Genomic DNA, 22442 nt, shown 5'->3' on the forward strand with positions numbered 1-22442 from the left:
ATTTTGAAGAAAGTAGTAAGCCTTGACGGTGTCCTGTCATTGATGGTGCTCTATCTATTGCACAAGCAAGGATGTTGGTGAGTGAAATGTCCTCTCTTCAAAACATTATCCAAGAACCCAAAATATTGACTCCCCCTTCATATATTTCTAGTCCTTTCGCAAATAACAACTCTTGAACCACTTCATGTTATTTGAAGTGAACATAACTAAAGAGCAACATTCGTTGCCTGACAAAATTGTCTCATCCAACTGCAGAGCAAATTATGTTGTCTTAAGTATATTGTACTATCTGTCTTCCATATTCTCAGACATTTCAATTATTTGTCTTTGAATAAAGTTTTCACTGAGCAGAGTCACTTCAATTGGATTTAACTTTATTTCTTACATGCTTCACACGAGGAGTAAAAATATTTACGTTATATCTCAATCTAAATGTGCAATCATAGTAATTTATAATAAATAAAACAGTCAATGTAATATAGAATGCACTCAAATCAGTGCAAGTTCATCAGTCTGATGGCCTGGTAGTAAAAGCCTGTTGACCCTGACTTTTATGCTGCGGTACAACTTCCTAGATGGTAGCAGCTGCAATAGACTGTGGTTGGGGTGACTTGGGCCTCCAATGATCCTACAGGCCCTTTTTACACACCTGTCCTTTTAAATGTCCTGAATCTTGGGAAGTTCACAACTACAGAGGCGCTAGGCTGTCAACAACACTCTCTACAGAGTCCTGCAGTTAATGGAGGTACAGTTCCCATACCAGGCAGTGATGCAGCCAGTCAGGGTGCTCTCAATTGTGCCCCTGGAGAAATTTCTTAGAATTTGAGGGCCCATATCAATCTGCCTCAACAGTCTGAGGTGAACGATGTGCCGTTGTGAGTTTTTCACCACACAACTGGTGTATACAGATCATGTGAGGTCCTCAATGATGTGGATACCGAGGAACTTAAAGCTGTTTACCCTCTCAACCCCAGATCCACTGATGTCAATAGGGGTTAGCCCATCCCCATTCCCCCTGTAATCCAGCTCCTTTGTTTTTGCGACATTGAGGGAGAGGTTGTTTTCTTGACACCACTGTGTCAGAGAGATGACTTCTTCCCTGTAGGCCACATTGTTATTGTTTGAGATAAGGCCAATCAATGTAGTGTCATTGGCAAATTTAATTAGCAGGAGCTGTTGGTGGTGATGCAATCATGGGTATACAGGAAGTAAAGGAGGGAACTCAGTACGCAGCCCTGAGGGGCTCCTGTATTGAGAGTCAGAGGCTTGAAGGTGAAGCAGCCCAGTCTTACAACCTGCTGGTGATCTGTCCAGGATCCAGCTGCACAAGGCAGGGTCAAGGCCGAGGTCTCTGAGCTTCTTGTCAAGCCTGGATGGAACTATGGTGTTGAATGCTGAACTGTAGTCAAAGAACAGCATTCTCACATAAGTATCCTTCTTCTCCAAATCTGCAAGGACGGTATGTAGAGCAGTGGCTATTTCACTTAATTATTTATTTAGTCTCCTAACTTATGTAAATCCATACACAGAACCTTTGCAGGCAAATCTGCAGCGAAAGATGCCGAGCGTAGACCATGCTGCCTAGCAACTTGCTCCATGCGCAGATTTCACTGCCCGACTTAAAGCCACTCTCAATTTCTCCAAATTAGCTCAGTGCCCAGACCAATCTAACCTCGCACATTGGCCAGTTGCGTGGATGTCAAAACTCCTCTGCCTTGATATCTCCTCTCCAAATTCCTCACTACATTGCCTAAATTCTGCAATGTACCATTATGGTTCATCCAATGAATTTGCTTTGCCTTGTTTGCCTCTTCACTGTTTGTAGTGGAAATTTACCACAGATTGCTTCAGAAAAGGGGTAATTAGCTATGTTTTTGGTCAAATTCCTTGCCTTTTGATTGACCAGTGAGCTACCACATATTTCGGTGGCAGATACAGTGTTAGAATAGTTTGTTCTGCTGACATTGATCACAGTGCAGTCTTTAGACTCGGGACAAACCTCTCCACTAAACCATTTGTAGCTGGGTGGTGCAATGCCGATGTGCTTTGTCTTAATCAAGAGGAGTGTCCTCTTTTCTAAGTTGTTTTTAGGAAGTTCCTTTTCCAAGTGTAAATGGGACAATCCATCGGCATTTCCATGATTTGTCATCCTCCTGAATTCAATCTTGTAATTGAGTCCTCCAAGAATCAAAGGCCTTCTTTGCATTTGTGCTGCTGAAGTTAGTAGAATACCATTCAGTGGATTGAAAATGGACACCAGTGGTTGATAATCTCTCAGTGGTTGGTAAACTCTCTCCCACACAGGTAGTGCTTGTACCATTTTACTCCCCAAATAAGACTCAAGGTCTCTCAGTCAATCTGTGCATTATTTTCTCTGCAGCGGTCAGGAAACGTAACACAAAGGCTACAGAGCGTTCACTTCCATCACTGATAACTGTTGACATGACTGCATCTGCACCTCTAGACAAGGCATCACAGGCAAGCTTCACTGGATGAGGTGGATCATAATGTATGAGTACAGTGTCTGACGTCACCATCTGTTGGTCAGCCTCTGCGAAGCCCAAAGCTGAAATACTTCCCTCCAGAAAGGATTACAAACATATCCTCTATCCTGGGCAGAGGGCATTGATCTACTTTCAGGACTGGGTTGGTGGTGACCTTAACATCACCACAAATCCTATTAGTCCCATTGTTCTTGTCTACTTGAACTACTGCTGTTACCTATGGGCTCCACGCAACCTTGAAAATACTTATATAGTCTCCAGCCGATCTAGTTATCTGGATCTTTTTTTGCAGACAGTATAAGGAACTGGATGGGCTTTGTAACACTTTGGTGTGGCATAACAGTATTTTACTGTTGATATGTCTGAGTTTTCCAGTGCCATCCTTGAACACAGTTGTGGCATCATCCAGAATATTTCAGTATTCATTTGCAATTGGCTCTATGGCAGAGGATGTGGCATGCAAATGGAAGATGTATCTCCAGTCCAGTTGTAGTTGTCTCAGCCACTCACATCCCCACACTGCTGGCCCTCCTGTTTTTACCAGGTACAAACTCAATGTGTCTTGTTGGTTAATGTATCTGTTACAAATGTCACTCCCACAGGAGTTATCTTTCTCCAGGATGACTTTTTAGTTGGATGTCTGCAGGCTTCAGTTCAATATCTCTGAGATGACTTCCAATCTGATTTTGTAAAATGACTGAAATAGCTGAAGCATTGTGCTATTCCATATTAATTAATTTTCTGTTCATTTCTGATTCATACTGCTTTTCTCTTGTCAGTTTTCACAAAATAAATCCTGTCTACTCATTATTGTCAGATTTTTCATGAACATGCAGATTTGTGCTCTTCGTGAAACTGCGACAAATTTTTATCATTTTGTCTTCCCTATGCAGTCTATATATCTTTGTCTGCTTGACATGCTTTGTGACCTACTTTGTTGCATTTTCTGCAATTTTCAACTTTAAACTTGCAGTTGTCTGGTGTACGTGAGTCATTGCCACAACAGTCACACAATTTGATTGGTCAGACTGGTTTCTGTTCAGACACTGCAATTTTGTTCACGTTCACTTTCATTCCTGACTGAAACTCAATTGTCTCTGTCTGCTGTTGTGTCTCAGGCTACTGTTTCATTTTGACCTAGTGATTTCAACAGCTCTTTTAAATGTGAGTTGTGCTTCAGTTCGGAGTCATGCTTTAATGATTTCCTGAAATGCCTTTCCACTGTCTCTTTAATGATGTCACAATCAGATCTTTACAGATATTGTAGGGAAAACACAGCCTTTAGTTTATACACAGCAATATTGTATAATGTCCAAACAGTCTGATACTTGGATATTGATTGACGAGTGAGCATCATTCAGACACCTGGAGATAACTTCTCAGCTCCTCTTCAAATTAGGATCACATCTCATTTATGTCCACCTGTTTCGTGTCTTCTTTCCCGGAGTCGCACTCCCTCGGTCAGGCACAAGTGTTCCTCAGAAATGAATAAGCAATATTTCAGAAAGGAAAGCAACAAAGGGGAAAGTTGTCATGTAGAATTACAGCAGGGTTCAGTGACAGGCCTCTTCAGTATATTAACCACAGCATAACATTAGCTCACAGTGTTGATGCTGTTGCTGACAAGTTAATTGATGCCATATGCAACCTTCACCACCCTCTCTGCACTCTCTGTAAGGTCCTTCAGTGCATTGGTCAGTATTGTGTAGGTCATGAGAAATGATGATCCTGTTCCAAAAATGGAACCAAGGACAGGGATGGTGTAACAATTAACTTCCAACATTTGCCACATAATTTCATATTCATGTCTTTCCCCCAGCAGGGGAGTTTTAGCTACTGCCTTAAGTTTTTCCACAGGTTTATTTTTAATGTTAGCCAGTCTTTGAAGAGAAGCTTCATCTAGACCCAGACATTTACGGAAATGAATTATTGCCTCAATCAGTATTCTGAAATTATAAGCAAAAGTGAGGTCAGGAATGATGGTCAAATGTGTTGCCAACATCCAGATACGTTTCTGCAGCATCTCGCTTTTTTGCTGAATGATCTCTACACTTCGGTTTACATAGGCCAGAACAAAGACACTTCTCTTTATATACGGCAGATCATCTTCAAGTGTTTTATTTAGCCGATTGAAATCATATCGATCCTGTTCAAAACTGGATATCAGGAACACAGTTGGGGTTAGAATCCCCGCTTCTCTCAAATTATTGACACAGTTACTCCGAATATCATCCAGCTTTTCTTTCTTACTGATTCCATTTCCTCCCCATTTTTTCATTGAATAAAAATCTTGATCAATCTTAGTGCGGACAAAATAGAAATCTTTCCCAAGCCGTTTAATCTCTTTAGCAAGTTTTGCATCATTTTCTCTGAAACGACAAGCTGATATTATGATGAAGAAATCGAACCTTTCAAATTTCATTTGCTTGAGATATTTATCAGCTGGAAATTTTGTAGACCCGATCCCTGGCAGGTCCCAGTAGCAGACGTTGGGGAAATTGGGATGTGGAAATCCAGTTGGTTCCATTGTAGTTTCAGTGCACCCAACTTCAGCAGCTCCATCATCGGTGTTCCGAAGTCCTCTCATGGCATTGATGAAGGTGGATTTTCCTGCACCTGTTTCTCCCATCACTGCAATGTTAAGGTTTGTCTTATCCAGTTCTGATGCTTTCCACTTTATCAGAAATTTAACCTTTTCCACTCCACCTATTTTAAAGTCGGACTTCAGTTCGTTGAGCTCTTCCTTTGTTAAGAATGTGGCATTCTCAGCCTCAGCCACCTGTTGACTGAAAGGAAACATGATCTTTATCATTTCAAATTGTTAAAAACTGCCATTTATTCAGATCCCCATTCTCTTGTCATCCATCTCATTCGGGACAACTTGTAGTGACCAACTAACTCAAAAATCATTCTGATATGGGTGATAATTGCAACATACAGGCAAACCTACAGGACTATAAAGAATGCTTGTAAATTTCATGTGGATAACACCATAGGTCAGGCTGCAACTTGGCTCTCTAGAACTATCAGTATTGAAAGTCTATCCAGACAACCTCACGATATCAATGCAGAAGTCCTTACATGAGAGCTGCCAGTTCAGCCAATATCAACTCCATCATAAATGACCTCCCTTTCTCTGCAAGGTCCGATGTCAGAGGTTTGCTGATAATTATACAAGATACAATTTATTACATAACGAAAACTAATTGACCCAGGATGACCCACGTTGGCACAGTGGCACTGTACTGCAAGTGGTGCAGCGTACTGACACCACCAGTGATCTGGCTTCATCCTGGTCTCTGGTGCTGTCTGTGTGGAGTCTGCATGTTCTCCCATGACCAAGTCAATTTCCCATGGGTGATTATTTGTTAGTTTAATGTGATTGTCCTGCAGGTGATGGTGAGAAAGTTGGAAAGTTGATGTGTATGTGAGAGAGGATTTGTTAGATGGAAATAAGCAGGTGCATGGAAAAGGTGGGAGTGTTCAGTGGGGGGGGGTGGAGGGTGGCAACAGAGATGAGTCTAGGTATCATAAAGAAAAATAAAAACGTACAAGTTACTTGAAAAGATGAAAAAGCTGTAAAATGTTCATGTTTGGGATAAACAAAGACTAGTAACACGTCCTTGTAGCAGGCTGTGACCATCTTCAAACAAGGAGAGTTTAACCACCTACTCTTGACACCAATACCACACAGACTTGTCACTGTGTGTCACATACACGTCCCCTACACTGTTTCTTCTTGGCTACTCTGACAGCAACTCACAACCCCCAGACCTCCACTAATAAAACAGGGCACTACTGATCAGGGACAATATCCCAGCTGCTCTCAGAGGGAGTGGATAAAGGGCAGCTTATCCACTGAGCCCGTAAGGGTAAAACACAAGGTGCAATTACTCTGATTGGATTACACTATTGTGCCCTCAGTAGCAAACAAGAAACTGAGGAACTAACATGCAGGCAGATGAGGAAAAATTACAAAAACATCAGGGTTGTTTGATTGGGAAACTGCAACTTCACTAAAATAGACTGGGCTCTTCCTTGTGCAAGTGAGTTAGACAGGGCAGAATTTGTTGGGTTCATTAAACACAGTTTATTAAAGTGATATGTGGATCGACCAACTAGAACAAGGGCCTCTCCAGACCTGTTATTGGGAAATGTGACTGGTCAGCTGACAGACCATTAAGTAGGGAGAAGTAAGAGGAATCTGTGATTCCAATACCTTAAATTCCGTTAGCTTTGAGTGAGTATAGATATTACAGGAAAGCAATAAATTCTCAGAGTTTTGAGCAGTACTCAGGTAGTTAATTAGGAATAGTTGTGGTTGGGCAAATCTGTTCTTTGTTGGGTGTTTAATGGCCAACTTCACAGAATATGGAACTCATACATGCTAGAAAGATGGAAGGACAACTGTGGCAAAATAGGGGTCCATTCTGAAAGAGATTATTAATTCAGTCAAGAGGGGAAAGGAACTGTATGTACAGTTTAGGAAGTTAAAATAATTGAACAAAGTCCTTGAGGGATGTAAAGAAGCCAGAGAAAAACTCAAAAAGGCAATTAGGTGAGCCAGGAGGGGCAATGAAAACTCTTTGGCATGTTAGATTAAAGGGAATCCCAGGGCATTCTACACATACTTCAAATGTAAGAGAATAACCAGGGATAGGGTAGGATCACTCAACAATAGAGGATTAAACATACACTTGGAGGTGGAGGATGGGGAGAAGTCCTAATGAGTACCAGACAAAATACTGGGCAAATTCAGCAGATCATGCAGCATCTGTGCTTGACCTACTGAGATCCTATAGGGTCCTGTGCATTGATCCAACAAGGGGGAAATCATGGAGAACAGTGAGAACAATGTGGAGCATGCTAATATGCTGGGGCATTTGAAAATAAAGAAAAAGTTGATGTTGGATCTGCTGAAGAATGTTAAGGCGAAAGGATTGGTAGGGGCAATAGAAATGATCGAGGAGTTTAACGGGTTCTTTGATAAAGTATGTGTAATTGCAGAGAATGGAGAGCTATGAACCATGTACAGGCAGAGTAACTGGTTCAGTGAGATATCATTAGCTTAAATGGTGTGGCATAACATCGTGAGCTGAGGGGCCTGTTCCCATGTTGAGACGTTCTGTGTTCTGTGACAAGGGTTTTGATGGAAGGGAACACCACCACCTACAGCTTCCCCTCCATCATACTCTGATATCATTGCTCCACACGGTCACTGGGTCTACACTCAGGAATTCCAGATCCAACCCCACAATGGGATCAGATTTATCAGGATGACAGCTGATCAACAAAGCAGATCCCATGCACCAATGAGAATGCTGAGCACTCAGTGTGCAGTGCACTGGCAGGAGTTGCTGAGGTGGGGTTCATTGTAGAGACACACGGTGTGGCATGTTCTGACCTACCTGGAGCTTGCTCCTCCCATTCTTGATGGCTGTTTCTCACAGTGTGGCTTCTGTGACAATCCAGTAATCCCAGCACCAAACAGGGAGAGTGGTTGGGGACTCAGGTCTCCTCTTTGTCTTTGTATAGGTTATCTCCTTGAAGGAATTAGAAGGAGGGACTGATGGTTATTTTTCTATCAAGATTATTTAATGATGCTCAGCAAATCACCTTTAATCACTGGAGAATAGTGCAAGAAACCAGTGCATAGAACAGTACAACATAGAATCTTTCCTCACAGCACAAGTCCTCTAATCTAGGCAACGTCCTGGTAGACCTGTTCCTCACCTTCTCCAAAGCCTCCATATCCTTCCTATAATAGGGCAACTACAAATGAATGGAACCTCGCATATGCAGCCCAACCTGAGATGCATCATTAGAAAGCTGAAACAAATCAATCTTTGCCCAATTTTTTCTTGTAGCTAAACAGAAAATACACAACTGTATTTCTCACATTACTTTAGTTAACCTGGCAGAGGAGAATATGAGGGGAGTTGTGCTTCCTCCTCAAGGTTTCAGGAAACGCTATGGTGGAATATTGGATGCTCAGTGCCGAAGGTGAATAGAAATAAGAAAGAATGCTGTCCATTAGTGAACTCTACAACATGGAATCTGCAAATCAACCAGCATCTCCAAAATGCCACACAGTTGCCTATGATAATCACTTTGAATAGATAGTGTTTTCTACTCAAATTCCATGATTCACAGGAATGTGGTGTATCTGTGGGGTGAAGATGCATCTGGGACATTGCAACTACAATCAAATCAGGTCAACGTGCAGATAATGAACACTGAGCTGAACTCTCCTGAAATATGTCTTTTCATTTTCTGTTTTTAATATTCTGTGCTTTTCGTTTTTCTGTTATCATTTGTATGATCTGTTTTTGAACGTGGCATGGGAGGGAGTTTGATATGTTACGGATTCAGCAACAATAAATATATAAGTGAGGCAGGGTTTTTTATAACAAATAAAACATTGAAAAACAAACCCCCAAAAGTAAACAAACAACTAACCTAACCAGAAATCAGCTGCTGTGCGGCAGCTTAAACAGTTCTTAAAACAATAAAGTGAAAACAGTTCTTAAAGCGATGTTGCAAAAACAGTTCTTCAAAGTAGTATTGTGAAAGTAAAAATGCTTACAGTCCATTAAAGAAGAGATGTTTAGACGATTTAAATTTTCTTTCACGTCATGTTGTTGCGGTTCCCAGTTGAACTCTACTTTTCCCAGAGAAATTACGAAGATGAAAATGAAACTGCTTTAAGGCACTGACGTTTCCTTGACCAAACTGTACCCAACCCTTTCTGTTATTATTGCAACGGTTAACACGCACACAGCCAATGAATTCCTTCCGAATGAGGATCAAACAAGGTCGAACCTGTTTCACCGTCAAAATCAACTTTCCTCGATCTTTTAGCTCCCGAGCTCCAATCTTCACTCTCCACTGATCTTTAACTGGTAGTATTATAAAGAAACTGCCGGCAATGACCTTTTAAACTTTAGGCAGAAAATAAAACTCCACCTTTCAACCTAACTACGTCATAAGATTGGACCACGCAGTAGCATGGAGTCAAAATGACAAATCCAGCCACGAACTGCCCCTCCTCACAGGGAGGGGTCATCCTTTTATACCCTGTTGAAAAAACTGTCACATGACCTCTACTGGTGGGAAAATCATGTCACTCCACCATCACAAGACCATTACCTTAGGTCCAATATAACTTCAACACCACTGTCACGTGACAAGTACATGATACACATGGGTACGTAACAGATATTTGATGTTTTTGGTTTGAGTGGGTTAATTTCATAGTTTTTCATTGTTTTGTGACTGAATGTTTGGAAGACAAATGTCAGGGTTGTGCACTATATACATACTTGGGGTGTATCAGGTGTCCAGGAAGGGGTAGACCCTCTGGTGGTGAGCTTGTTGTGCTCTGCTCATTGGTTCCCACTTGCCACCAATCTCTCACCTGTAGCTCCAAGTAACTATTTGCATGCAACAGTGGTACACCAGGTGAGGGTAGCTGAGAACCTCCAACCCCAGTGAGATACGGATGTGCTTACCCCAGCATGTGAAACCAGTTCTAGCAGTCTGGGTGTATGATATGGACTACAAGATCCAACAGTGAAGAAGGTCGTCCTGCAATGTTTTGTGGAGAGTGAAGGGCATGACAAGGCACAAAATGCATCATGGCTATCCATTGCAGCGAGGAAGTTGTGACAATTTTTTGTACCATTAGACCAAGACTTTTGAGGCTTAGAGAAAGGAACTTCCCCAGAGCACTGGATTTTCCACTATAAAACTCCTCACACACAGGTTTTACGTCAGTGTTGTAAACGACAGACAACCAAGACTTTGACAATACATGCACTTTGAATTTTGAGAGTACAGTGTGATTAAATTATAAACTTATTCCCACTACCAAGAGATTCCAAGCTCACCATATGTGAGATGATGCTCTCACAGTCTTCTAAAGATTACCTGAATTTGGAAATCTGTGTCTGTTTGTAAAGTTATTTATCACACTCTATTATTTAACACAAGGAAAGAGAGAGCCTGTGGTTTGTCAAATTACTGGGAGAATGAATAGTGTTTGGGCTACTGTAAGTCTGTGTCTCTATTGATGCTTCGCTGCACGCCATTATTTGATATACCAAAGACGCAGCCTAGAATTTAGCTTGCCTTTGGAGCTTTGAAATTTCATGGCTCTGGAGGCGTGCAGATTTGCAGTCAGTGCCTCTGCAGGAAATCAGTGTGTCATGGAACATGGAAGTTCTCAGGCTGTATGCACAGAAACCCAAGTCCTTTGGGCACAGAGCTCGGAAAAACCAACGCAAAAGGAAAAGAATTTCAGGATATATATTGTATACATTTCTCTGACATTAAGTGTACCTTTGAAACCTTTAAAAGAAATAAGGCTGATGAAACTGACATCTGCTTTGGGAAATGTGAACATGTCAGTGTGGGGCTGAGAATTTGGACACCATATAATGATGACCAGAACATTTTTTCAAGTGACAATAATAAACAGGGATTCTGCAACTAGATGAGGGATGAAGAGGCTTGGACTGATGATTCAGAATAAATTGAATCCAGTTCACATCACAGCAGCAATGGGATATAACATAATGGGTTGAAGTATGCTGAAAACAGCCAAATTGCATAAATGTCATGATTCAACCAGCAGGTTACCATCAACAATGAGCTTGTTCACCCTTTGTCCTTCAGAGAAACATATGGTGCTTGGAAGTCTTTGGATGTCAGGAATTATCCAATGCTTTTCACCTGCTCTTTTAGCGGAAGTACTAATATATTCATAGAATTGCTGGTACACACCAAGAGGAGAGCTCACAATAGCAATGACACTGTGTGACAAAGATTGATGTTTGGGCCTTCCCGTTCTACAGATATTATTAAGCAATTTTTTCCCTTGACTAAACATTGTTTTGACCTTGCTGCGGGCAGTTGATTAGAGCGAAGTTTGCTGAGAATATCTGAAACAAAATGAACACTGTATAATCTTCAGCAAACATCTCACTTCAGACTGTAGAGTGGAAGGAAGGTCATTATGGAAGGAGTTGAAAATGGTTTGGATAAAGACACTAAAATGACCATTTTCCATGGTGATATCCTGGACAGATTTTCAACAACCACACCAATCTTTTCCCCTTGATGCCACACTCTGTCAAATACTAACTTTATCTTTCAATCACCTGCATCCCAGTGAGTCTATTGAAGTTTGTCTGAATAATTCAGGTCCAAAGACATCACTGCACTGAGCACTGTTATGAGTGCTGAACAGACATGATGGAAAATGGGGTCCAGAGTTAACCCCCCCCCCCAGGGAACTATGCAGTTAATGAGAGAGAGAGAGATGAAGAGCAGAGGGAGAGGGAGAGGGGGAGAGAGAGAGAGAGAGAGAGAGAGAGAGAGGGAGAGAGGGAGAGGATTTATGTATTATGGCCTCTTCATGGATTATGTACCTTTCACTGCAAGAATGCTTCTTTGCTCATTAACATTCCTGAGGAGACAGCAGGAGTGGCCTAGTTTGATGGACGCAGACATGTGGAGTTGATGGATGGCTGATACCCCGTCAATGGGGATAAAAGACAGGTCTGGGGAGACATCCCTCAGACACATCCGTGGACACTGAGAGAGTGTTGTACACCCACAGGAAGGTGGGGGTTTCGAAGACTGAATTGGGAGATCAGTCACAAAGCTCACACTGTGACGGCAGGACCAGTGGGGGCTTGTGTGCGTGTCCACTCATGCCAGAGTGACAAGCCCACTATGCAAGAATGGTCTAGCCGAGAACGGAGGGATCATAACCAGATGACAACATCGGTAAAACGGAACAAGAAAACAACAGAAGTTTTGCTGGCTGCAGCTGCTCTCTCTCTTGTTCGCTCTCTCTCTCTCTCTCTCCAACATTGCAACACAATAGCCAACTACGTCAGTATGAACGAACTGAACTTAACTTTATATTCTTCTATGACAATTCATTTACCCCTGGGCATTGATAGTGCTTGTTTCTTATTATTATTATTTCTACACTTTTATGTTTATTATTGCTAACCTGTTTTATATGTATATTTGCATTATTGATAATGTATTGATTAGTTTACTAATAAACACCTTTAGTTACAGTACCATCAGACTCCAGCGCATCCTTCCATTTCTGCTGGTCTGTTAACACAGTTACGGGGTACGTAACAGCACCAATATAGAATTTGACCAAGAGTCCAGGTAAACAGAAGTCAGTGGGTATGATGATTTGCACTTAACCTTAAAAATTGAATCTGGCTTTTGTTATTGCAAGATTATCACACCAACCCCAGGACAGGAATCCTTCAGAGCAGTGGTCTGGGGCCATAGATCAATGAATGCTCCTTTCTTTATCAATAGTAGAGATATTTGCTGCTGTTTGTACAACATTAACGTCAATTCACTGTCCCTCAGAGAATAAAACAAGTTGTGCCTGTGTGGAGAAAGACAAAGTCAACCTGTAGGCTTGAGGTGATTGGACTGTATCTGTGAAGAGAGGCCTAGGCAAGGGTGGTAAGGACCCAAGTGCTGGAGTATCCAAGGCTGGAATTGAGACATAATTTTGAGACCGAGACAAGAACAGGGTTCCCGTCTTGATGCCACATGAGAGCCTGATGAGACCAGATGAGAACATAAAAGAAACCAAAATCCTGAACACAATTGCAAACTGAACCAAAGTTCAGCTGATGAATGAAGTTCGAATCAGATTTCAGGTACTCTTTAGATATCCAAATCTTGGCACCAGAACATGCCCACCAATTTGTGGAGCGGGCCAGAATCTTTAAAGGGACCATGCCACTTAACAATACTCTGGAGAATCGGAGCATCTAAACCCCACAGCAAACCCGATAGGGTGCATACGATAACAGTTACCCAGGGTATTTAGGAAATTCAATGGATTCTGGTTAACTGGGACACATCAGGACCACTGCATTTTGACCTAATTAGCTGAAGTTTCATGTAAATAGCTAAAATGGAATCAAAAAGAGAAATGAACAACAAATTATGTACTTAAATGAAAAACAGAACAAAATTGAACACTACCAAGAGCACTACATTAAAATAAAACTGTGTATGAGTTCCAAATAGTTATCAACAGGGGAATTCTTTCAGTGTACACAAAGATCAAAATCACTGCAGACATCCAGTACAGATAACGGACTGCATTCACACAATGCGCTCAGTGATTGCATCTTTCAAGCCTTCATTTTCTTCGTAATATTCAAGATAATTGTTGATACTTTCAAATTCTTCATACTGCCTAACTTGTTGAAGCAGTGAAATGGTTTTGTTTTCACTCCTGCCATCTCCAAGCCTGAATGCTTGCAACTACAGTCATCAAAACAGTTCAGAATTGTCTTACTGCTTATTTCTCATCAACAATCAGTGACAAAAGTCACTGTTTTTTAACACAAACACACACACACACTGATGCTATTTAAAAACTGTTTAGTCTAAGCAAGGTGTAGCATCCAACAGCCACATAGATGTGTGCAACTAAAGCTAGTTAACCTGGTCAACAACAATCTCCTTCCCCAATTCAGGAGCATAGTGTCCCAAGTAAAGGAAGGGAATCCTGACAGTTTCCTCTATTAGGTTTTGTTCTTTAAGCATTATCCCAAATAACTGGCTGACCTGATTAACCACTGGCCCAAATAACCAGAATCTACAGTATCTGTAATCCCAGAAGTGATCAATAAATCAGTTTCAGCTTCTTTCCTCCTTCAACTTGATTGACAACTGTAAGTTTCAGCAAGAGCTGTAATTTGCTGTGTTCGAAGTTCAAACTTCAAAATAAAGTTATTATCAAAATTTGGATATGTTACCATATACGACTATTCCGATGGTCAGTTCTGAAGCCAGTGTGTTTAGTTTTAGGGAAATACTATGCAGCACAGAAATAGACCCTGTAGCCCACCGTGTCCATTCCAGTCATCAAGTACTCATCTAGAATAAACCGCTTTTACAGCATGTGGTCAGAAAATACAATGACAGCGAAAAAGAGTTTTGACCAGCAACCCATTGTCGTTTGGGAATGATCAGCAAATTAATGGAAGACAGGGCCAAATGCAGCAGCCATTGTCTGAGTGAACATTGTCAGAGTCACAATCTTGAGTTTTTGGTGAAGAGAGGCTTCAGTCAAAGAAAGCTGGGGAAAGAAAAGCTCAAGTTTTTTTGTTCCCTTCAATATATCTACTCAGCTAGGACAATATGGCTGATAGGCTCCTCTTCTGGATCTGGGAAGAAAGAGAGGATGTCCAGGTCTCTGATGACTACAACTGCAAGAAATGCATTCCCCTACAGCTTCTAGCAAACCATGTTTAATGAGTTAGAGCTGGAACTGGTTAAACTCCATATCATTTCAGAGACTGATATGCTGATAGATAGGATGCATAGAGAGATAGTTACACCCAAGGTGCAAGACACAGACAACTGGGAGATGGTCTGGAAGGGGAAAGGAATTAAAGAGCCAGAGGCTATCTCCCTCAACAATATGAATATCACTGCATATTGTTCAGGGAATGACATAGCAGATGAAAGTCACAGCAGTTGTGTCTCTGGCATGGAGTCTGCTTCAGCAACTCAGAAGGGCAGTGAGGAGAAGACACCAGGATAATAGGGGATTCTTTAGTTAGGAGTACAGGCAGGATGTTCTGTGAGAGAGAATGAAATTCCAGGATGGCATGTTGCCTCCTGGGTGCCAGAGTCTGGATTATCTCGGATCGAGTTCTTAGCATTCTTAAGTGGGATGGTGAACAACTAGATGTAATGGTCCATATACTGTAGGTACCAATGATCTGGATAGGACAAGTGACAAGGTTCTGCATAGGGAGTTCAAAGCGTTAGTGCTACATTGAAGGATGGGATCTATAGGGTTTTGATTTCATGATTGCTACCAGTGCCATTGCTAGTGAGGCCAGAACTACAAAGATTAGACAGTTTAAAACATGGTAAAGGAGTTGGTGTAGGAAAGAAGGCGTAAGATTTTTGGATCATTAGGTTCCCTTACAGGGAAGGTGGGATTTGTACAGAAGGGACAGCATACACATGAACTGGAGAGGGACGAGTATCCTAGAGGGAAGGTTGGGTAGTGCTGTACGATGGGGTTTAAACTGGAGATGCAGTGGGATGGGAACCAGAGTGCCAGAACAGTTAGTGGAGAGGTTGTGAAGGTAGATGTTGGTAAGACCTCAGACAAAATTAGGAATCAAAAGGTTACGCATGGTGTACCTTGTGTCCTGAGCTGCATATATTTCAATACAAGATATATTATAGGAAAGGCGTATAACAGTGCTGAGTTAGCTGGTTTACAAACTGAAAGGATGTGTAGTGAGGAGATGCTGTTGATAGGACAAAATTGCAGTCAACAGGATGAGTTGCAATGTTAAAGGTGGACAAAATAGTAAAAGAGTGAATACAGGACTGAAGATGTTGTATTTGAATGTGCACAGTACATGAAATTGCAGCCCAGTTTCAGATTGGCAGGTACAATGTTGCAGGCATCACTGAATTGTGGCTGAAAGAAGATTACAGCTGTAAACTTAATATCCAAAGATACACATTGTTTTGAAAGGACAGGCAGGAAGTTGGGGGGATGGGGTCTTGTGTCAGTGTGGGTGGCATTGCTATTGGTAAAAAAACAAAAGCAAATCATTAGAAAGAGGTGACAGGGTCAGAAGGTGTTGAATCATTGTGGACAGAGCTAAGGATCTGCAAGGGTAGAAAGACCTTGATGGGCATGATAGACAAACCGCAAAACAGTAGTAAGGATGTGGCCTACAACTTACAACATGAAACAGTAAAAGCAGACCAAAAGGGCAATATTATAATAGTCATGGTGTACTTCAATAGGCAGGTAAATTGGGAAAATCAGGATGGTGCTGGATTCCAAGTGGGTGGATTTCTTGAGTGCCTACAAGATGGCTTTTAAGAGTAGCTCATGGTTGAGCCCACTAGAGGATCAGCTATTCTGGATTGGGTGTTCTGCAATGAACCAGAATTGATTAGAGACCTTAAGGTAAAAGAACCCTTGGGGGAAAATGATTATAATATGATCAAATTCGCTCTGAAGTTTGAGAAGAAGAAGTAAAGTCAGATGTATCAGTATTACAGTGTAGTCAAGGGAATTACAGAGACAGTAGAGAGAAGTTGGCAAGAATTGATTGGAAAACAACACTGGCAGCGATGACAGCAGAGTAGAAATGTCTGCAATTTCTGGAAGCCATTCGCAAAGCACATAGCAAAGAGGAATGAGTAATCTAAAAGAGGAAGGAGTACATCATGACCAACAAGAGAAGTCAATGCAAACATAAAAGTGAAACATAAGGTATATAGTTTATTATAGTTGTTATTAGTTGTAAGTTTGATGATTGGGAAGCTTTTAACAACCAACAGCAGGCAACTATAAAATCCACTAGAAGGTAAAGATGGAATACAAAAGTAAGTTAGACAATAATATTAAAGAGTATAAGAGAAGTTTCTCCAGATACGTAAAGTGTAAAACAGGCTAGAGTGGATCTTGGACTGCAGGAAAACAATGCTGGAAAGATAGTAATGTGGGACAATGAAATGGTGAATAAGTATTTTGCAGCAGTCTTCATGGCGGAAGACACCAGTAGTATGATGGAAGTTCCACGTGTCAGGCATCACGAAATGTGTGAAGTTACCATAACTGGAGGGAAGATTCTTGGGAAAATGAAAGATCTCAGGGTAAGTAAGTCACCTGGACCATATGGTGTAAACCCCAGAGTTCTGAAAAAAGTGTCTGAAGAGATCATGGAGGCCTTAGTAATGATCTTTCAAGCATCACTAGATTCTGGAATGCCTTCAGAAGTCTGGAAATTTGCTAACTTCACAAAACTGTTCAAGAAGTGAGAGAGGTAGAAGAAAGGAAATTATAGGCCAGTTAGTCTGACCTCACAGGTTGGGAAGATGTTGGAGTTAAATATTAAGGATGATGTTTCAGGATACGTGCTAAAATAGGGTGTAGACAGCAGGGAATATCTTGCCTGACAGATCTGTTGGAATTCTTTGAAGAAATAACAAGCAGGATAGACAAAGGAGAATTTGTTGATGTGTACTTGGATTTTCAGAAGGCCTTTGACAAGGTGCCACACATGAGGCTGTTTAAAAAGTTATGAGCCCATGGTCTAACAGGAAAGATCCCAGCATCAAAAAAGCTGGCAGGTCTGAGCATCAAAAAAGCTGGCAGGTCTGAGCATCAAAAAAGCTGGCAGGTCTGAGCATCAAAAAAGCTGGCAGGTCTGATTGGCAGGAAGCAAAGAGTGGGAATAAAGGCAGCCTTTCCTGGTTGCTTTCTGCTGAACAGTGGTGTTCCACAGGTGTCTGTTGGGATGGCTTCTTTCTACGTTCTACGTCAATGATTTGGATGAAGGATTTGATGGTTTTGTTGCAAAGTTTTGAAGATGACATGAAGACAGATGGAAGGGCAGCTAGTTCTAAGGAAGTGGAAAGACCACAGAATAACTCGGACAGCTTGTTAGAATGGGCATTTAAATGGCAGATGGAATACACTGTCAGGGAGTGTATGGTCATACAATTTAGTGGAAGAAATGAAAGGGTAACTGTTTTGTAAATGCAGAGAAAATACAAAAAAAAACTTGAGGTGTAAATTGACTTGAGAGTCCTTGTGCCCAATTCCCTACATATTAATTTGCAGGTTGAGTCTGTGGTGAGGAAGGCAAATGAAATGTTAGCATTCATTTCAAGAGGACTAGAACATAAAAGCAAGGAGGTAAAGTTGAGATTGATAAAACACTAGTGAGGCCTCATTTGGATGATTGTGAACAGTTTTGGGCCCCTTACCTTAGAAAGGATGTGCCGAAAGTGGAGAGGGTTCAAAGAAGATTCATGAAAATGATCTCAGGATGGAATGGTTTGTCATATAAAGAATGTTTGATGGCTCTGGGCCTGTATTCACAGGAAATCAGGAAAATGAGGGGTGACCTCATTGAATCCTATAGAATGGTGCAAACACTTGATAGAGTAGGTGAGGACAGGATGGTCCTATTGTTGGAGAGTCTAAGACCACTGGACACAGCCACAGTACATAGGGATGCCCTTTTAGAATGGAGATGAGGAGGAATTTCATTAGCCAGAGAGTGGTGACCCAGTGCAATTCTTTGCCACAGGAAGCTGTGGAGGCCAACACTTTACATATATTTAAGGCAGAGTTTGATAGCTTCTTGATTGGCCAGGGCATGATGTGATATGAGAGAAGGCAGCAGATTGAGGCTGAGAATTCTATCTTATGGTCTTACCAGCTTTTTGAAGGTCCTCCTTCAGATAGTTATTTTAATTGTTCTGCGAATCTCTGCAGGATGGTGGGCTGGTGAGGAGCATGAAGTGCATTTTCTGAGTATTGAGTGGACTCCCCGATATTAGGCCATGACGTCAGCCTTTCCCTCCCAAATTATCTTCCACAATTTAGCCATACGTACCGTCGACTGACTTATGACAGCAAACAAACTCGACCAGTGCCATAGACAATTGGAGAGAAAGTTTTATTCAAAACACGGTCAAATGTGGCGCCTTTTGAAGAGGGGGTGTGAGATGGCAGAGGCGAACGGACAATTCTCATCAGGTTAATGCTGCAGAATTACAATCTTCTGAGTCACTTTGCTGCCGCGGTGCAACAACGGACACAGTAAAATCCGTCTTTACAGTGAAAGCTACTTATAAATGGATTTTACAGGGACTGGTGATCCAAGTTGTCTGATTCCATTGTGCCAAATCTGCGGCAAACTACAACCAGAGGTGTGTTATTTTACAAAACTATAAAAGTTAATTTACAACATATACACAAGGTAAGGCATTCAATATTTACAAGACAGAGAGTACACTCCGAATAAAATATGGTAACTACCGTCTGTAAATCAGTCAATACCACGGGGTGGTGGTGGCACTGCTCCCGGAAGTCCCCCACTGTACCCACTGCCCCAAGGACAGGCGGGCACAAACGTATCCTCGGCAAAGGGCAGGCAGTCGGCCCGGGCAGCGCCCTCCACTTTATGCAGCGTCGGCCCGTGAATGGCATAGGTTTCACATGCTAGGCCTATATTGAGCCTGATCATGTCACTTAGTAAGAAAATGTTTTCTCAAAATCTTGTAAAAATTGTGCATTTCTTTACATTTTTATTCATATTGCTTTGGCTTAAGGTTTTTAGTCACTTTACGTTACGTTGTCATTAAATGTTCATTAAATACCATTAAGTAAAGTCAGTTTACAACCTATATTTAAATTTTTGTTTAAGCCCATAATTTAACAGAAATTAATTTTGTCTGCACTCTTTTTTTAATTTATGAAAGGGAGAGAAAAATTAATTTCAAAAAAGGTAAGCTAAGCGTAATTGCCTATTTTTTTCTCCAAGGAGGATTGGCTAAAAAAAAAATCATTCTTTGACAATTATTTTTGGATTGTTATATCTACAACTTAATGATCACGATAACGTACTGTGAGCTGTAGATTATTTCATCCAGGGCAAAATGTTGAACGGGACTGATGCAGAGGATTTGTTTTCCTCCGAATCCCTCTAAATATCTCACCCTTCAAACCCTGGCCTTTGAATTCACAAGTGTCGGTTAGGGAGAACCGTCTACCAGTATCTAATATCATTCTAATTTCCCCTCAACTTTTTTATGAAATAAAATATTTAAAGTTCTAGCGTCCGTTCAAAGTCGTCCTCTCGCTCACAGATGCGTATCACATCCAAAACTACGGCGCTCTTAGAAAAGCGGGAGGCTTCTCGGCTCTGCAGTCAACACGGTCCCCGCGAACTCGGAGGTTTGAGTTAATCTACTTTTACTCAGTATTCAGCAGGCGTGTCTGATCCAGCACTGAAAATAATCAGACGGACTGAGAAAGCAAATGGAAGCAGGAACGGTAACATGTTTATCTTACTCGCTTCGGCCTGCGTCGCACAAGTTCCCATGCTGAGTGCAAAACTTCCGGCTTCTCTGAATGCTGCTTTATACACCAACCCCAATGCGCGAAAACTCTCCATATTGACTTTATTTTCATTAGTTTCGGGCAATTTCTTCCCTGGTTGTGGAAGTTCAGTTTTACATTCACTTCACCCCACACAAACCCCTTTGTAAACTCTGAAAACAGCGAAAGAGATGCCAAGTGTGCCGACAGGCTATGTGAGGACACTGCTCCAGAGCGAGAAAAGCTAGGAACGACATAACAGAGAAGCACGGGCTCGAGCGGTCAGTATCAACGTGAGAATAGCGCGGCGACAGTATTACAGCCCTGTGAACTATCCCATTGTTCTAGAAGGCACAACGAAGTCAAAATAAAATTTGCTATCAAAGCATGTGTATGTTACTAGATAATGCACTACCTTGAGATAAGTTTTTCCAGTAATTTACAGGAAAATAAATAGAGTTGAATTTATGAAAACATACTCTACATTTACAAATATGGACAAACAAGCAATGTGCTAAAGAAGACAAATTGTGCAAGCAAAAAATATTACTAGAGGAAGGTTGGTCTAGAAGATTTAATCTTCACCAAACATCTTACCAGGGCGCCCTTAGAAAAGCGGGAGGCTTCTCGGTTCGGCCGCAGCACTCTCCCCGCGAACCCGGAGGTTTAAGTTGATCTCCTTTCACCCAGTGTTCGAAAGTCTTGTGAATGAGACCCAGTGTTGCTTCATACAGCGCTGAGAAAGCGAATGGAAGCAGGATCAGTAACTTGTTTATCTTATCCGTTTTGGTCTGTTTCTCAAAACTTCCGGCTTCTCTGAATGTTGCACCAACCCCAATGCGGGGAAACACTCCACCCTGAGTTGCTTCCGTTCGTTTCGGGGAATTACTTTCCAGATGTGAAAGTTTAGTTTCGCATTCACTCGAACTCTGAAAACAGCGACAGAGATGCCAAGTGTGCCGCAATTATGGGAGGACACTCTGCTCCAGAGAGAGAAATGTTGGGAACTGAATAACGCTGAAGCATGGGCTCGGGTGGTCGGGCATCGACTCCCGATCAGTGCCAACGTGAGAAAACATCCTGTGAACTATCCCACTGTTCCAGAAGGCACAACAAAGTCAAAGTAAAACTTGGTATCATATACTGCATTTCCATATCCTGCACTACCTTGAGATAAATTTTTGCAGTAATTTACAGGAAAATAAAGACATACAATTGAACACGTGGAAACATATACTGTACATACACAAAGATGGACACAAAATATGTTCAGAATTGGTGGTGAGTGAAGTTATCCAGGTCATTATAGGAACCTGATGGGTTTAGGGTAATAACTGTTTCTGAATCTGATTCTGTGGGACCTCTGACTCCTCCTCTTATCCGATGGTAGTCGTGAGCGGAGGGAATAGTCTGGATTGCGGGGTCTTTGATGATGGATGCTGTTTCCTGTGGCAGCGATGCATGTCAGTATTCTCAATGGTGGCGAGGAGTTGGCATGTGATGGACTGGGTTGTTTCCACCCTTTCTGTAGAGCAGTGATTCCCACCGGGGGCAGTTTCGTGTTCTAATGTGGCGTTATGAAATTGAAATCGTCGGGCGTCATTCAAGGGAAGGTATGTTAGGGCACAGGAACCGTGGTGTACAAAGGCTGTAGAAAATCTAGTCAAGAAGAAAAGAAAAGCTTACGAAAGGTTCAGAGAGCGAGATAATGTTAGAGATCTAGAAGATAATAAGGCTAACAAGAAAGTGAGAAGGCCTTGGTGGGCAGGATTAAGGAAAACCCCAAAGCATTCTACAAATATGTGAAGAGCAAGAGGATAAGATGTGAAGAAATAGGACCTATCAAGTGTGACAGTGGGAAAGTGTGTATGGAACCAGAGGAAATACAAGAGGTACTTAATGAATACTTTACTTCAGTATTCACTATGGAAACAGATCTTGGTGATTTTAGTGATGAATTGCAGTGGATGGAAAAGCTTGATCATGTAGATATTAAG

General features: G+C 41.6%; 1 protein-coding gene across 1 annotated transcript; it reads right to left on the minus strand.

Annotated features, from left to right (window-relative positions):
- Positions 1-357: 357 nt before the first annotated feature.
- On the minus strand, positions 358-21279 carry LOC132398240 (interferon-gamma-inducible GTPase 10-like). Its single transcript, XM_059977377.1, has 3 exons — positions 21043-21279; positions 7913-8047; positions 358-5290 (listed from the first exon to the last, which is right to left on the minus strand). The coding sequence occupies exons 2-3, from the start codon at positions 7930-7932 to the stop codon at positions 4132-4134; spliced, it is 1179 nt and encodes a 392-aa protein (XP_059833360.1). The 5' UTR covers positions 7933-8047; positions 21043-21279; the 3' UTR covers positions 358-4131.
- Positions 21280-22442: the final 1163 nt, after the last annotated feature.

The sequence above is a fragment of the Hypanus sabinus genome, chromosome 8 (genome assembly GCF_030144855.1).
Source record: "Hypanus sabinus isolate sHypSab1 chromosome 8, sHypSab1.hap1, whole genome shotgun sequence".
NCBI lineage: Eukaryota > Metazoa > Chordata > Chondrichthyes > Myliobatiformes > Dasyatidae > Hypanus > Hypanus sabinus.